Genomic DNA, 18,513 nt, shown 5'->3' with positions numbered 1-18,513 from the left:
TCATCAAAATTTGGTGTTACTTCAAAATCCAACAAATGCATAATTATATCATTATGTGGCTGGCCTCCCGTAGTACATACAACAAGAGGAGTTGCTAACAATCAACACGAACGTCCCAAACGTAGTTTATTCACAGGTCCTCGGTACAACACATTCTTTTCACTCCTTAGTTCTTGGATCCTGAGTCCCGAGATAACAATCTGACATGACAAATACATGATAGGCTAAATACGTGATTCGTAAGTACTAAACTTCAAAATGTCGTGTGAAATACTCTCTTGGGATTTTCCGTAAAATGTTCTTTTAACAGTTCTTACCGTTTAGGCCGTATAATGTCCGATGGATGGCGATAACTATCCAAAAACTTGAACAACACGAGAAAGGGCTAACATGGCGGCCGCTTACTAAAATCTGGTGCGGCTGCTAAGCTTTTACAACATACCGCTGACTGCGCAGCGCTGCAGTCACATGGCTCCCCTAATTGTTGCCTAACAATTACTTAAGTTAATGTCCATACTAGACAGTTAAACAAAACAAATGTTCATAAAGGCGGTCACTTGTGTCTTCTACACCTGTCGGGGCGACTTCACTGAGTAGTTGGCTCCTCGTTGGGGAATTCCTCGGTCTCCCTGCTGCTATCACCAACATCCGCTTCATCTGCAGAGGGTACCAGTAAGACTAATTTGTGGATTGGTCTATCCAGGAACGTAGATGGCTTTCGACGTCTGCCTTGGTTGTCAAGTTCTCCATCAGCTTTCACAATTTTGACTTTTCTGATACATCCGTCTTCGCTAGGGTAGACTTCTACGACTCTAGCGAGTGGCCATTGGTTACGTGGTCCTTCGTCTTCCTTGGATACGACTACATCTCCAACTGATAGATTTCGCTTTGGATACATCCACTTGTTACGAGCCTGCAGGCTATGAAGAAACTCACGGCGCCATCTAAGCCAAAATTCGTTCGCGAGATATTGTACTCGGCGCCACCACTTGCGGGAATATAGATCTGCTCGCTGGAACCTTCCAGGCGGTGGAAGTACAACTTTAGCTTTCAAGGTAAGTAAATGACTGGGCGTAAGTGGTTCTGGTGCCTCTGGGTCATTTAAGTCGTTCGTAGACAAGGGTCTGGAATTAACAATACACTCTGCTTCAGTCATGAAGGTTCTGAACGCTTCGTCGTCCAACTGTGTGCCAGCGCTCAGAAGTAACGTCTCCAGTGCACTACGAACAGTACGGATTAACCTTTCCCATGTGCCACCCATGTGGCTGGCATGAGGTACATTCATCTGAAATGGTATCCAATCACATCCGTTCTCCACTAAGTACTCTTGCACCCGGTTCTGATCCAGTTCTTCTAAGGCAGCTTTTAGCTCATTCCTCGCTCCTACAAAGTTTGTACCCTGATCACAGCGGAGCTGTCTGACTGGACCGCGTCGGTTGAGGAAGCGACTAAGTGCGTTGATGAAGGAACTGGTACTTAACGAGTTGGCTGTCTCCAAGTGTACACCTCTGCTGGCCATACAGGTAAAAATAACTCCGTAACGTTTAACTTCACTCCTCTTTTCCTTGATCGGGAAAGGTCCAAAGAAATCTACAGCACAATACGAGAAGGGGGCCGAAGGTTCAACTCGATCCACAGGCAAATCGGCCATCTTCTGAATTTGCAGGGGGCCGCGCATTTTTCTGCATGTAACACACTTGGAAATACAATTTGACACTGCTGACGATCCACCAACAACCCAGTAGCCTCTCTGGCGCAACTCATTTTGGGTGATACCTCGTCCCATGTGGTTCACTTTGGCATGCCAGAATCGAATCAGCAAATCTGTAATATGACTTTTACGAGGAAGTATCACAGGATGCTTCGTTGCAAATGGAAGGTTAGCTCGTCTCACGCGGCCACCAACGCGGATAACACCGTTTTCATCGAGAAATGGATCCAAACGATATAAGCAACTAGACTTCTTGACGGCTAGATTTCTTTCTCTTGCGATCTTTCTAGTAGTAAGCTCTCCAACTTCCTTAAGTTCCTTTAAAACTTGCATCTCGTCATGGAAATGTTCACGTTGAACAACCTTAAGAACTTCCCTCTCTGCTGCGTGAAGTTCTGTAAGTGTGACTGATACCTTCGGTAATGGTCTGATGCTCTCACCACCCGTTTGTCTCGTCAACTTCACTTCTCTACTTGCCAGTTTGCTCTTCAGTCGTAGACACAAAGCTATTGCCTTCAGCACATGCTGCCAGCTTGACATGTGGCGCAAACGGCTTGACGTTAACGGTTCAGGGGCTTGAGTAGCTCTGCTCTCTACACGAGATGTGAAAACGGCTGCTTTCCTTACTTCAGGATCACTTTCGGTCACTTGAAATTCTTCTATCTTCTCAGGCTGGAAAGTTCCACTCTTCCAAAGAAATAAGGGTCCAGTTAGCCAGTTGGTTCCTTGTAATAACTGTGACGCTGTAAGGCCTCGCGAGGCATGGTCAGCAGGATTAAGTTCAGTGCTGACATACAACCAAGAACTCGGGTTAGTGACGTCACGAATCTGCTGCACACGATTTGCCACATACACATGAAACCTCTTAGCTTCGTTGTTAACATAACCAAGGACGATTTTGCTGTCTGTCCAGAAATGTTCCTTAATGTCCGTGTAAGACAATTCTCGACGAAGAAATTCACTCACGTTTGCTGAAACAGTAGCTGCAGCCAATTCTAGCCTCGGCACAGTGATTTGCTTTAACGGGGCCACTCTAGATTTCCCAATGACAAGGGAACAGTACGCCTTGTCCTCCACATTGATTAGTCGAAGGTACGAGCACTGTCCATAACCCTCTACACTAGCATCTGAGAAATGATGCAACTCGCTGGCTTTGACCTGCCCAAAGTTCTCCGGCTTAAAACAACGTTGAATTTGCAGCTGATCGAGATTCAGAACATCCTGACGCCATTTCTCCCAATGAGTATACAAACTCTCTGGAATTGGGCTGTCCCAATCAAGCTTGTCTCGGCACATTTGCTGCAAAACTTGTTTTCCTTTCAAGGTAACTGGGGCAACGAAACCACTAGGATCGTAGATTGAACTGATTGTGGAAAGTACGCCACGTCGCGTTAGGGGACGGTCACGCAGCTCGATGCGGAATTGAAAACTGTCATTCTCAATGCACCACACTACTCCTAAGGCACGTTCTAAGGGCAGTGGATCAACCTTCAAGTCTAGCTCCTTTAATCCTTTGGCGCGATCTTCGGCCGGAATCTGTTCAAGAACTTCTCTTTTGTTTGATGAAATTTTGTGCAGTCTCAGGCCGGCCTTGGCGCAAATGCCTTGACTTGCTTTTATCAGTGTAACAGCTCGCTCCACGGTAGGGACTGATTTTAGTCCATCATCCACATAAAAGTCCTGTCGTATAAACTCAGCAGCTTCTTCACCAAACTCTTTCTCCCCATCATCTGCTGCTCTCTTCAGACCAAAATTTGCGCAGCCAGGTGAACTACCAGCACCGAAAAGATGAACCTTCATCCTATACTCAGTCACTTCATTTGCAGGATTCCCATCCTTCCACCACAAAAAGCGCAGGAGATCTCTGTGTTCCTCTGACACCATAAACTGATGAAACATACTCTTAATGTCAGTCATAAACGCAACATTTTCTTGTCTGAATCTGCACAGGATCCCCAGAAGAGTGTTCATGAGGTCGGGTCCTTGTAACAAGTGATCGTTCAGGGACACCCCTTCATACTGGGCCGAACAATCAAAAACAACCCTGATCTGGTCTGGTTTTTTTGGGTGGTAAACACCGGTGTGTGGTACATAGTTAACCATTCCATCCTGAACTCCATGGCGGTCCGGTGGTACCTCTTCTGCACACAAAGCAATCACATCTTTCATGAATAAGCGATAATCTTCCAGAAACTTGGGGTTTCTCTTAAACCTTGCTAAAAGTTGGTGCCATCTCTTGACAGCTAGTTCGCGGTTGAAGGGTAGAGACGGTTTGTCTGTCTTCAAAGGGAGAGGCATCTCGTAGTGCCCATCCGATCTCTTCACAACACCATTCTCAAGGATGTTGAGGAATCTCCTGTCTTCAGCTGAACAGGGCTTGGTATTTGCAGAACTTTCTGTAAAGTCTGACTCAAGAATCTTAATAATCTTCTGTGGGTTGATAATCTCTTTCACCTTTGTCGTAAAGGCAAAGTGTTCATGGGTTTCTTTGACCATCACCTTGTTGCACACTCCTTCCTTATGGTTGGCTTCACCTGTAGATTTGCACACCTTGCCGATTATACCCCACCCCATTAAAGATCTTTGGCCGTAAGGGTCGTCTTCACCTCCCACTAGGACTTCTCTGGGTCTGACGATACTAGGGCAATTATTGCCAATCAGCAAGGAGATTTCCACACTTGGATTGTAGGGCATGAGCTCGTCAGCAATAGGACACAGATGTTCCCATTTCCGGGCAACACTGGCTTTTGGAATCTGCGACCGACTGGCTGGGATGATATCTCGCTTGAACATCATGGGTAGCTTCACAGCATGCTCCCTTCTAAAATCCAACACCTCAACTCCACAAATACGGTTGCTTGGTACATGTACATTTCTCTCTTGCACTGTTGTCAGCAGCAAGTCGGTTGGTGGGCCTTGCAAGTCCAATTTTTCACACAAACTTTGCGACACAAAACTCACATTGGACTGGTCATCTAGCACTGCATATTGTAAGACTTCTTTACTGGGTTGGCTAACTTGTCTAACCCAAACAGGTACAATCATGGCATGATCCGAGCCGCCCTCTTGCTCTGGGATGGTACAAACATTTGTACAGTTCGTAATACTTTCCTTGGGAGTTTTCTGAATATGGAGACATGTAGGGTGATTTCCAGAACACGTGCGACATTTAAGTCTGTTCTTACAGGAGGATACTTGATGTTGACTGCTAGAGGCACATCCAAGACAAAGAAATTTCTTATAGAAGAAGTCCTTCCTTTCCTTGTGCGGCTTCTCTGCAAACTTTTTACACTCGTCTAGCTGATGTTCTTCCTTGCAAAACAGACATACTTCGGTCTTTTTCTTCTCGCTCCTCCCTTGCGAACAGGTTGGGGGTCTCTCCTTTTCACCTTGACCCTGGGCAGTCACGTTCTTGCTTGGATCCAATACATGAGTTTCGAAGGAAAAGGCCTCCTCGCCTTTTGGTGAGCGTCTGAATGGTCCTCTAGGCCTAACAAACTCTTTGGTTTTGGACAGCTCCTCAAGTTCGGGAATGTTCGCTCTCTCTGCACACTCTTTCACAAATGAAGCAAATTCAGAGAAGGTAGGGTAAGTACCATTTCCTTTTGAGACTCTACACTGTTGTACTATTCCTCTCCACTTATTCTGAATTTGAAATGGCAACTTGTTTAGAGTTTTAACGTTCTCCTTCGCAAAGTCTAAGACAGCAAGACTAGGAGTAGTTTCTCTGGCGGCAATTATCTTTTGCAGGAAGTCAGAAAGATCTCTTAGGGCCTCCGCATCTCTTACGCCAATCTTAGGCCAGTTCTCCAGTTTGTTCATAAAGGCTGTCCCTACTACATTGCAGTTACCATACCTTTCCTTTAACAACTTTCTCGCAGACTGATAGGCATCTTCAGTACCAATTAACATATACTGATCAACAACTTGTTTGGGCTTTCCTGAGATGTACTGATGTAGGAAGTTCAATTTTGTCTGCGCGTCCATTGGTTTGGAATCAATAAGGGCACTGAAGGAACTGTTCCATGTAGGATACTCCAAAGGATCTCCACTAAAAACTGGGATTGAAATCTTAGGCAGTTGCCCTGAGATTGCTAGTTGCCTGTTCACTAGGTTCTGCTCCATAGTAGCTGCCACCAACATACTACTTGTTTCCACTAATTTGTCCATACACTTTTCTAAGACGACAGAGTGTGGTTGAAAGGGTGTGGCACTGGGGCTTAACGTACTGTGCACTCCATTTTCTACACGCGGAAGACTGAAAGTGGGTTGGGCTCCACTTAACTGAGTTGAAGAGTAGATAGGTTCTTGCTGACCAGGAGAGAGATCACTCTTACTTGTGACTGGAATTGAATTAAGGAATTTGTCCATGTCCTTGACTTTATCAGCGGGGGGAATCGAGTTTAGATCCTGATCATCAAACAGTTCTACTTTATCTGCTGACATGCATACATTAAGCTTTGCTTGATTCTGAGCAAGTTCACTTTGTAATCTTAGCTCTTCCAACTTTCTTTCTTGTTCTAATTTGGTCAACTCAGTCTTTCTGTGTTCTAATCTCAGTAACCGTTCCTTCTCTATATAGGCCAGTTTAGCCTTTAAGGCAGCTTCCTCCTTTTGTAACTGAAACCTATCTTCTTCAACATTATCATTGGAACTTATTTTTGACCTACTACTTTTCTTGGATGCTCGACTGGACCTTTTGGATGCTTCAGAGATTGAATCATCCACGTGGTGTTCGACAAATTCCAGAAACTTTATCTCTGATCTAATGTCACACTCAAAATTTGACCATTCTCTGCCAACTTGATCAACCATTCTTTCAATATTTTCCACATTCTCATCTGGGTTCGCAAAAACCTTAATCTCTTCAACCATGTCTTGAAATTCGCAATACAAAATCTGAGCTTCGCTGAATTCTTTCTTAAATTCTACTAGTTTAGTTGACTGACCTCGCTTCAGTAGAGTACCTCTCATTCGCTTCACCAGTTCACATTTCTTAGTTTTCAAGTTACTTGTTTTCAAGTTGAGTTGATACGTATACCCTTTCTCCGTCAGGAAACGCTTCCTTGATTCATCAGTTTCTTCTTCCAGCGCCACATTGACCTGGTCTTCGGGTCTTGCTTCTTTGTTGACGGACATGACTGCTACACGAAGATCGTCAAACGATTGTTATTGTGGCTGGCCTCCCGTAGTACATACAACAAGAGGAGTTGCTAACAATCAACACGAACGTCCCAAACGTAGTTTATTCACAGGTCCTCGGTACAACACATTCTTTTCACTCCTTAGTTCTTGGATCCTGAGTCCCGAGATAACAATCTGACATGACAAATACATGATAGGCTAAATACGTGATTCGTAAGTACTAAACTTCAAAATGTCGTGTGAAATACTCTCTTGGGATTTTCCGTAAAATGTTCTTTTAACAGTTCTTACCGTTTAGGCCGTATAATGTCCGATGGATGGCGATAACTATCCAAAAACTTGAACAACACGAGAAAGGGCTAACATGGCGGCCGCTTACTAAAATCTGGTGCGGCTGCTAAGCTTTTACAACATACCGCTGACTGCGCAGCGCTGCAGTCACACATTATGGAAATCCACTGATTCTCTATTTTCACATAGACCATAATGCACCTTGTTTGCGCCCAAAATTTTGCATCAACATTCTTTTCAATATAATTTTTCAATATTTCTCTTGGGATGACTGTAATATCCAGGAGAAACTGAAAACAAAATTCAAAATTTTCGGGGTAAACAAGGTGCAATTAAATTATGGTCTATGTGAAAATGGTGAATATATAGTAACATTAATGGCCTCTCTAGGAGTCATTAAAAAGAGAGTTTACGCCATGAGAAAACTTAAGTGGACAAATCCTTAAAAAAGTTGGGCCGATCCATTTTCAAGTTTGCTGGAGTTACATCAATTGGAAAATCTTTTCAAAACCATTAAAAAGATATTGTTATTATTATAGTTCACTTGTGCTTTTCAGAACGATTTGATGTCTTTCCCGTCATTCAAATGTCATGTTATGCAACTCTGGGTTCTAAACAGGCCTTATAGCAAAGTATGTGATTTCTCTGCTGGAGTATACGTATATATGTATACATATGTATTTTGCACAAAACACTCAGGGTTGGTTATTAAAACAGAGCCTTACTGATAGAATGAGGTTTAAAAAAATGTCTGAGCCCCCAAAATAGATATTAAATGATTTTTTCAGCCTAGCCTTGAAGCCTTTTTGATGCTCTTAACAACAAACAATGTTTTCTAGATATGGGCGGTAAGGATGGTAAAATAATTGAAAAATGACTTAGAATGCGCAAGATCTGTTAAACACCACCTAAACTTTGTTTTAATAACCAGCCTTTAGTTTCAATTTCTAGATTCGCAATTACCTAAAAATTTTAGAGTCTACATTGTGCCCAAAGCAAAGTGGCCTTAAAGGGAACAGGTCGTAAGTTGGTTTTTGTGTCCAGATTATGCAAACTTTGGACGACAAAATTAATTATGAGTTAAAGTTGCCTTTGTGTGTTTAACAAAAGGCTACATGTACATAAATGGAGTTAATATTTCTTATCTCTTAATTAGTGTTAGCCCTTTGTGGGTTTATAAATGGAAAGCTTTGTAAATATGCCACGTTATTAACACTGCCCAAGCGTAAGTAGGTCAAGATGGCCGGAATTGTTAGGGGTTTCAATGTTTTAATGAACAATACAAAGTTTGTGATGAACAAGTTCTTTAACCTATGTAGACTAGCTGGCGGTTTCATTTGGTTTATTTGAGAGACATCTCTCACTTTACAAACTACAAATGAAAACAACACCCTACACACAGCAAACAAACCGCCATGTGGCAGTGCGGGCTACAAGTTCTTGGAAACTCAGTGTTTTGTTGCGAGTTTTCCTTGGTTTTAATATGAAAGTTTTTTTTCTTTCTTAAATAAAATGAACCAAAGATGAAAATGAATTTCTACATAGGCATACCGATAATTTAAGACAGAATCCACCAGGAAATTGAGTAATTTTAATTTTCAGTGGACAAAAAAAAAACAGAATAATTTAAAGAATTTTGCATTCTTTGTTTTACATTCTTCAAGGGCTGAAGATGTAATAAATCATCTGTAGTAACACTAAAGAAAATTTCTCATGGAAGTCCGCGAAAATATTAATGAATGTCAAATTTTACGAGAATTGTGATTACACATTTAAAATTCTGAAAAATTTGACATTCATTTTCTAGGGCTCCCATTTTTTGTTGTTGTCACTACAGATGATTTATTACATCTTTAGCCCTTGAAAAATGTAAGAAAGGATGCAACATGCTTTAAATTATTAAGGTACAAGATTTTTGTCCTCTGAAAATCAAAATTCCTCAATATCCTTGTGGATTCAAAATTTTTTTCAACATTTACATTGTATCTTTATCATGACTGAACTGTAGCATTGTAATAGCATTAGTATTTTGTTAATTCCTATGTTTTATTTGCAAAATAAAATTAAATGTGTTACTGGTTCACTTTTTTAGAAAATACATAGTTTTTTGTTTTGAACTGAACACATGGGGGAGGGGTGAGGCAGTGGTCAGAGCACTCGACTCCCATCAATTTGGCCTTTGTTCAGGTCTTGCTATGTACGCCATATATGGGTTAGAGACCGGTCATTATTTATCGCCGGGGTGCGGGGTCGGAGGATTTTAGAGGGGATTACTTGATTTTTGGGAGAACAAAAGGGGGGACCAGTTGTAACTGAGAACCCAAAAGCGGGGATCGCTGAAAACTTCGGAAGGATTCAGAGTGGGGACCACTCAAATTTGCTTGGAAAATGAAGACGTGGGGATGGGGGACGGGGGACGGGAGATCGTGAAAGTCATCCAAACGTTATTAGAGGGGATCACTTCAGTGAAGTAACACTCAAAGGGGGTATCGGCTAACTTTCCTCTTGTTTTGCTCCAAATTCTCCCCCCACCCCCGGAGATAAACAATGACCTGTCCCTTAGACCTGGTTAACAAGGAACGCGCTAAATTATTGAAAATCGCCACCCGCGAGGAAGGTGTCCCACGCGCGGTGCTCTCTTTCTTTCGCGCGTCACCTTTCTCGCGGGTGGTGAGGAAAATGACAGAATACTCGTAGTCAGATTGTTAAGGCTATTTTCTTTCCTGACTTTTTTACCGCAAAAAAAAAATAATATAGCATTGTTATGGAACTCTGGCGTCGAGTTTTCCCTGGAAGCAAAGAAACTAAGCGACGTGTAAAATCTGTCATTTAAAATTATTTTAAATGACAGATTTTTCAGGAGTGAACAGATAAGCAAGAAATCCCGCGGGAAATCCCGAGCAGGCTAGATTACTGTGAAACTCAGAAAACCGTGAACACATGAAAAATTTCAGGAAAGTTGACTGTGGAGCGGCCAAAAAAAATGCACTTTATTTGAGTGTCAATGTATTTAGCAGGAGAGTACTATTTGGGGACACTATTTTTACACGGGACCGCCATTTTACGTGGTCATCCGAGGCACGCGAAGGTCTAGCCGCTTACAGGTTAAAAAAGTACCTTCATATCTTAGTTATTTTAAGACCTTGAGTATTGTTGGTTTTCACATGACATCACTAAAATTCAAACCACTGAGCTAACCCTGCGCGGCCAGTCACAATAAAGTTTAGGATACGAAAGGAATCCTCAAAACCACAAACTAATTACCATTGGTGTTTGTGGTTTAGTTATCTCGCGCCTTATTGGGTAATTTCTCGCAACACAATAACATGCCATAAATATTTCTGGTGTTGAAATTGGAAAGGTCTTCCCTATAATGGGAAAGTGAGCACGATAGGGACATAGCGCTTTCACGAACTTAAACTTCAAGCCGTTTCTGGACACGCCAATAAGACGAGGCATTATCAGTTCTGGGACGAGGTCATTTTTAAAAGTAACCGAGACCCTCACTGGTACTGTCGTAGGGTTAAAGAAACTCTTAACAGCATCAATAGGGACAGTGGAATTGAGAATCCTGATACGAGGATGCCTACAGTCAGACACCGATCAGTACAACAGGACAGCGGACCGCTGAAGGAACAGTCATCTCCTCTAATGCCAACAATGCTTTAGATCGAACCCTACCAACCATGTCCTGGGTGAGGTTCGTGATACACCAATCACTAAGAACTACGGTGGTTTACTAATAGTCCCGCTCGGAAAATCGTAATTCGACTATCGTGAAACAAACGATAAAAGAAAACCTTAAATTATATTGATCTTCAAATATTTCACAATTTTCACCACTTGAAAAGGGTTAAAATGTTATATCTGCAGTAGTTAAAGGTGAGAAGGGCAAACGAATTTTTACTGTGAAACTCACAAAACCGTGAACACAAGAAATATTTAAGGAATGTAATTGTGTTGCCAGAAATTAGCCAATAAGGCGCGAGATAAATAAAACGCAAACAGTAATGGTAATTAGTTTGTAGTTTTGAGGTTTGCTTGCTTTGCTTGCTTTATTGTGATTGGCCAGTACAAATCAACAATCCTGTGTGCCAATAACACACAATCATGTACTACGGCGGCAACACTAAGTAATTTGCATCAAAACCTTTATTAGGTAGTTTTCCAGGAAGATCATTTTGACAAGCAAATTTACTTGTATTGAAACGACCGGCCACCGTCATAGCATAAGATCTTGTAATCTTGTCCGTGTGTGGTAAAACGGAACCTGAGGCTCAGCCACGGAGGTAGGTAGGTAGGTAGGTAGGTAGGTAGGCAGGCAGGCAGGCAGGCAGGTAGGTAGGTAGGTAGGTAGGTAGGTAGGTAGGCAGGCAGGCAGGTAGGTAGGTAGGTAGGTAGGTAGATAGGTAGAAAGGTAGATATAGGTAGTTAGTAAAATCCAACTAGTGATCTATTATCAATGTTGCATTCTGATTGGTTGAGCTAATGCTAGGCTATATGTTATAGCCCACTAGTAGCGAAAAGCGCTGGCCTTTTGGCGGTAAAAAAGGATTAAAGTCTAGCTTTAAGTAGCTAAAGTTGTTTTGTCTCGATATTTTTGACCAACTAGTTGGATTTTACTAAAACAATTATTCCTCTCGCCCTCATGGCCTCTGAGTCAATAGCCCATTGGCTATAGAGTGTTTTCATATGACGTCACGGCAGCCATATTGGTGTCCCAAAACAATGAAACGGTGGCCATGTTGGTGTCCCTAACCAATCCTGTGGGAGTTGAACTCTTTTCTTATGCAAACGCTTTCTTTTGTTGCAATAAATTTGCATAGATGCTGGTCACGTGAGTGAAAACACTCTATTGACTCAGAGCCCATTCGGGCTCGAGGAATAATTGTTAAATACAATTCATTACAATTCAAATAAGAAAACAGTATAAACTATCCACATTATAATAAAAATATTAAAGAAAAAGCTGCTTTCCATGAATGCCGTGCCCTTGAGTACTTGTTTAAGAAGACATTTGAATTTCGTAAGGGACTCTGCTTGTCTCACAATACACTGGAGTTTGTTCCATAGGATGGCGGCACTATGGCTAAAGCTACTGTTGTAATAATTTGTCCGTGGTAGAGGATGAAAAGTTTATTCTCAGAGTCTCTAAGGTTATATGCCGTTTCTCGTATTGCAAACCTAGAACATAAATATTCTGGAGCCAACCCGTGTAAAGACTTAAAAGTCATCGTGGCTTTTTCAATTTCATGCTGGCGTGCTAGATTTTTCCATCCTGGGAGTTCAAACAGGTAACCAGCGTCTTCATCGTAGTCTGAAAATGTCAAAAAACCGGCTGCTCTAATTTGTAGTTTTTGAAGTTTGTTCCTTAAGGTTATCCCACAGTTTCCGGCCAAAACAGTATTGAAATAATTGAAGTGAGGGTGAATAAGAGCTTGGTAAATTAGTTGTAAGGTCGCTTGGGGGACAAGGTGCCTTTAATACTCGCTTTATGGCCCCGATGCCAGAAGATACTTTCTTTATTATCTTCTCCATATCACTACCCCAATCGAGATTATTATCGTTGGTCACTCAAAGAGATTTAGCAGTAGCGACTTGGGTAACTCGAAAATCATTAATTGCAAGTGTTGGAGAAACTGTTACAGTACTTAGCCTCTGCCTAGATCCAATTGACATGAACTCGGTTTCCATGAACTCGCAAAGTGCACTTGATGAGACGAAACTTGCTCAAAATACATTCTAGCAAGGCTTTTCTACTGAGAACTTCCACTGAGCATTTATCTCGCAGTTAAGATTTCAATCTATCTATGAATTTTATCGTCTTTGCCGCAGTTGACCCTTCATTTCTTGAATGCGGTTCACCAACGGACGATTTGAAGTTGCACATTTTCCAAGGACTAGATCCAGGCCCTCCTCGCTTTTCTGAGCAAAAGCTGTTTCCGCCGCATCTTCGTATTTCCTGTTCCTGGGACAAAAATTAAAATGTCGTTTATAAGTAGGTGGAATATGATTAGCTCGTTTCTCGAAAGTCCCGGTAACTTTTCGGGCCCGAAATCAAATAATTACATCAAAATCAAAGGAATGAAAACACGAGTCCTAGCCAACAAACCAGTCAATTTTGTTTTTACTGACAGAAAGCTACACGTCATATCAGTATGGAATATCCGCAAACATTCTTCAGATCAGTTCGCGAGGAAATCATTGGTGGAATCACAAAATGTCAGCTATTTTCTCAGGGTAGCATCAATTAGCAGTGCAGAACTCGAGTTATTGTTCCCAATCACTTACTAATTTGTATACGCCCAGGGTTTTGTGGTCAGCGGATTCAGTGAAAGGATGAACGACATAGTTGCAACACAAGTGACCACTACACAAGGTAAGTTTGTTTAGTCAGCCTTTGAGTAAAGTAAGAACTTCAATGAACTGATAAACTCACCCGAGTTTCTCATAACACGTCACTTTCTATTCGAGAAGAACTCTGGAGACATATTTCTCCGCTTCTATTCTGTTGTTGCATTCCAGGCATACTTCAAAAAATGGCTATAAAAAAGCAATGTAAATAAGATTTACAGCGTCTTCACACTGTAATGTTTATTCACAATGTTACAGTCATGGGAACTCATGAACGTAGCCTTTAATACAAAAGAAATAAATGCTTTTTGATAAATACCGACGAATCTTCCAATCGCCATCTGTCCAAGACTACCATGATTTTTATGGCGCCAGACAGTCCGTACATTCACTCTTGAACATTTAATATCTTACACAGTGGGGTTAGGGTTTCTTTTTGTGTTTTTCATTTTACATACTCCCAGTTTCCGGGGGATGTTCCGGGGGAAATTCCGGAGTTTTCCGAGATACCCCCTTATTCCCCACAATGGCAACTCCTCTAGAAAAGGCACTTTGTTCTCAAGAGAGCCGTTGTAGAAAGGTTCGACTCTGGTACAAACCCGTTTCCGGTTCCTTTTTTCTCTTCACAAACTTGTCCTTGTTTTGACCACCGCCGTAACAAGGCGTAGACCCTAACCACCCTAACTTACGATCTGATAACGGCGACGCCAATGAAAAGGTCGATGAAAAATTGACTTCGCATCATTTCAATTCGTCTAGTTACTTAAAAGAAGGGAAATTAGGTTGGAGCTGAAGGTAGGGGGAGTCCCATTCTCAAATTTCTTAAATTTAGTCATGTCCTATCGTAGATGTGTGGGAAAGGCAAAAAAATTTACAAAAAAGATTGATGGACGTGTAGAGCTGTTGTTCCGCTCCTTCATTAACCTATTGTGTTTTAGGCGTTTCCATTCCCGTCGTCATGGTAGTTTTGTAAGGTCCCAAATTACCTGGGTAAGTGAGTCCGGATTTTAGGGTTTAAAGAATTAGCTTTGCCCGTATCTGTCCCTAGTTGAGCACATTCCTTCATTATTTTGGAAAACATTGTCAATAAACTTACCTCGTATCCAATTAGAGATTTACGAGCTTTGGAAAACTTGTCGAGTTCCAGCCAGTTGTGACCTTCAGCCAGTAAAACCTAAAGACAAGACAATGCGGCAAATGAGCTAAACTATGAGGAAGGAGTTTGAACGGGTAGGAAAAGGAGGAATAACTGAGGTGCGCGTGAACGCGATGTCCGCGCGAGGAAGAAGGGAAGGAAACCCTGTCTGCTATTTTTCCTCGCGCGTCCTGATTCCCTCCCCCTCCTTTCACTACTCCTTCAAATGCCTGCCACACAGGCTACAAATCAGGGGTTTTAACTAGCAAACATAAGCTGTACGTGGTGCAACTACACGCTATTTCGAAAACGGGCCGTGTGAAAACGAGAACGCGATGAATGCGCGAGGAGGAAAGGACGGAAACCCTTTCTTCTCTCCCTCCTCGCGCGCCCTTACCCCCTCCCCCTCTTTCACTCCACTTCAAATGCTTACATATAGGTAACAGCCAACCGGTATCCGCTGGTTACACTCACTTTATAACAAGCCCAGTGTCCAAGGATGCGACTGGCACCCTCCCCCTTAGGAATCTTCAGGTAATCACAGATTCTTATGGCCAGACAGTAGTGGCGCCTCAAAAGAAGCCTACAGGAGCAGAAAATAGCGGGTTGTAAAATGAACTTAAGGCAAAGAATTCTCTCTCCAGATCTGATAGCAGAAGAATCAATTTAATAAACACGGTTTAGAAACGGCAAGTAAGCAAGTAAAACAGCAACAACTTTGCTTCAGCTTGTTTTACATTCAGTAGGAATGCAAATGTCCGACAACGTCACCATTTTAGTCGGGCAAAAGAGAAAGATTATCGGACTAATATCATAGGTGACGAATTACTCCTTAATTTTGGCGCGAAATTTAAGCATTTATACTACTACATGAAAAATTACTGCAATTTGATTGGCTTAGAGCAGTGGTATTTCAGCTTAAAGGGGCTATGTCAGCTGGAGAGCATGCGCTCTGAGGTTATGCAAATTACTTTCAACTGTCAAAATTCTATTGTTTTTAACGCGTGACTTTCTCCATCTTCTCTGTCACGTCCAAGGCTCCGAATGTAGAGAGGTTAACGAGCGAAATGGGTTTAGATAAGGGATATTTCAATAGAATTTATGGAACGTTTCTTCTCTGGTTATGCTAGATCAAGAATAAAATTGTGACGACAATTTTACTTGTAGTTTTGAAGTAAAAACGCATGCCATTCATAAAATAGAGCGCAAACAAAAATTCAACAACAACATACTGTCTTATTCAACAAATTAAATCGAAGTTGTATTTTACAAACGAGCTACAAAAGACGCTAGACCGAAGATAAAGACCAAGACTGTTTCAAATCATTAACAATTAGACTTGTCTGTCGCTAGTGATTTTATAATTTAGATGCTGATAGAACAAGAGACATCAAGTCTTTGTTTTGATCTTAGGGAAACATACATTATCGCGCAAATTTGTTCGATCGTGCCGAATCACTGCGACGTCGAGAAAAACAGAACCAAGCATCATTGGTTTACTACTCCACTATAAGCAGTCCGTTGAAAAAAAGGGAAAGTAAACTCTGCTATTTTCAAAAAATATGCTCGAACACAAACAGTTCAAAAACATGGCATTTACAGGAGATAACTCGTACTAAGGTGCCTCTCCAAGTCCGTTGAGAACAATCTGGACGAGCAAACGGTCGTGTTTATCTTTGCTGTGAATCCAGATAAATACAAGAAGGAATCTAGCCAAATTTTACAATGTTTCCTTCGCCAGGAGTTTAGTTTCGTCACGAAACTCATGGCCTGATGCTCTTGTAATCGTTTACAAAAAACGGCCGCCGCCAACTCGATATAGCCACTTTATTATATGTCCACATACTTTGAGCACAAGAAAAATCCAAGAGCCAGCAGCCTCTAAAATAACTCAATAGAAAGGTTCTGTGAACTATAGGGAAGATTCCATCAAAGATTCCATCACTCATTGTGGAGTAGCCGTCATTAACTCTGCCATTACAACGGCCGCTGATAAGAGGACGCAGTAAATCCACGTAAAAACATTCCACAGGCAAACAATTTCAAAATTAACGCCAAAAAATTAATCTGTAATCACCATAGAATGATTCTTAATACAAAACTTCGCTAACTATCGAGCGATGGCTGAGATTTAGACAGATAAAAACAGCCTTCCAATATCTCCGACAGAACTTGAAAAAGTCGGCCGCGTGTGGGGTGACATAGCCCCTTTAATTTGAAATACCTACATGTAAAATTACAAACCATTTGCGAGTAGTAGTATGAACAAATAATAGCATGATTTGTACGTGATATTTGGTTTAAATACCACTCGTGATATTTCAAAATTCTCTCAAATTTCACTCTCCTAACGGCTCGTGAAATTACGTATAACAATTTCGAAATATCACTCGTGGTATTTATGCCAAATATCACTACAAATCATGCTATGTCCTATACTAATTTGTAATTTCACATGTGAAATTACAAAATTGCCAAGGCAACCCTTCCGTACGTCTCAGTGTCAAGATGGCGACGAAGTTTTAAAATGCCGTAAATGAAGATGTCAGGGCACAAAAAGACGCTTTAGAAAACCTGAACACACAAGAGAACATCAAGAAGGATTCTAACAGGTATTTTGCCGAAAAAGTCTGAAGAATTCTGAACTTTATAAGCCAAATTAAAGGTCTAAACATTTGAGAGAGTGGAGTTCTCGATCCATACGATCCAGGATAAACATGTCAAAAATCCAAGATTGCTAACGTAATTCGTCACCCATGATATTAATAGGTAATCAAATGGTATACTCGTGAAATTAGGGAATAATTTCACTTGCGTTTTGTCACTGGGGCTCGGAACTTATTGAACATTTCACATTGCTCATAATAACCAGTCCGGTGGGAAACAGTTCATTTTGTCTCCCGAGAATCTCAATGTTTCCCGAGGCCATATAGCTGGAATTCATTAGGCCTCGCTGTAACGGAAGTCGTCGGTCAACAATCGTGGGTAACAGTGTACTGTTACCCTTTGACGTCAAATATTTTGAAATGTTGCCCGCTCAGAAACAATTGCATTGTTAGACATCATGTGACCTCGAAGCAACCAACGAGAGCGCGCATTGTTATGAAAAAATTTCCAGCTATATAACAATACACCTTGTATACCGCCCCCCTCCCCCTCCCTCTCAAAAAATGCAAAAGCCGGTTTAAGCGTTTTAGCTTTTTTTTAAAAAGATAACAAAAAGCGTGACAAAAACAAAACTCACCTGTCGATAAGGGTTTTCACTGTTAGTTTCTCCAGTCTAAGACGATCGTCAAGGCATCAAAATTGGCTAATTTTTGAAAAATAATCAAAGAGTACTCACAGAGGACAAAAACGCAAAATGGAGCCCACTTTAAGAACTTTCACTCGAACGTTCACTCGAAACAGCCTTAAAGGTGATGTTACACGAGACGATTCGCAACATCGATTTTTAGCGCGAGCTGTAACACGGCATAGCAACATTGTTGCGATATTGTTTCGAATGGTTGCAACCTTGTTCCAACATTGCAACGCTGTGTTACGGCGTATCGTCTCGTATAACATGACCTTAACCGTACGAAAATTCAGACGCATAGCTTTTCAACGTTCCATGTGAAATAATTTCACGTTTTATGGAAAACGTGAACACGATGATCAATTTTTCTCTTTTTCGCTTAGGTGGGGTAACCTGCCTGTCCATAATTATAATCTGTCACTTTAATTTGATCACGTTTACATGATAGGTGGGGTGACCTACCGCATGTTACCTCACCTATCTGGGGTCCCCCATCACCATGTAAGCAGTCCCTAAGAATTCAACTCCTACACAAGTCCAGGACTCGCCTGCATTTGACAAATTATGCGAGTTGGATTCATC

At 41.6% G+C, this 18,513-nt stretch overlaps 2 protein-coding genes across 2 annotated transcripts in view; one reads left to right on the top strand and one right to left on the bottom strand.

Annotated features, from left to right (window-relative positions):
* LOC140930962 (uncharacterized) overlaps positions 1 to 18,513 on the top strand; it is a 77,933-nt gene that overhangs the window by 40,012 nt on the left and 19,408 nt on the right. The window lies entirely within an intron of this gene.
* LOC140930950 (uncharacterized) lies at positions 168 to 6,981 on the bottom strand. The gene has a single exon (XM_073380668.1). It carries the CDS (start codon positions 6,848 to 6,850, stop codon positions 587 to 589), a length of 6,264 nt encoding a protein of 2,087 aa, XP_073236769.1. The 5' UTR covers positions 6,851 to 6,981; the 3' UTR covers positions 168 to 586.

Source organism: Porites lutea, chromosome 3, assembly GCF_958299795.1.
Source record: "Porites lutea chromosome 3, jaPorLute2.1, whole genome shotgun sequence".
NCBI classification, from domain to species: Eukaryota; Metazoa; Cnidaria; class Anthozoa; order Scleractinia; family Poritidae; genus Porites; species Porites lutea.
The sequence above is the reverse complement of the archived record's forward strand: the minus strand, read 5'-3'. Positions and strand labels throughout refer to the sequence as shown.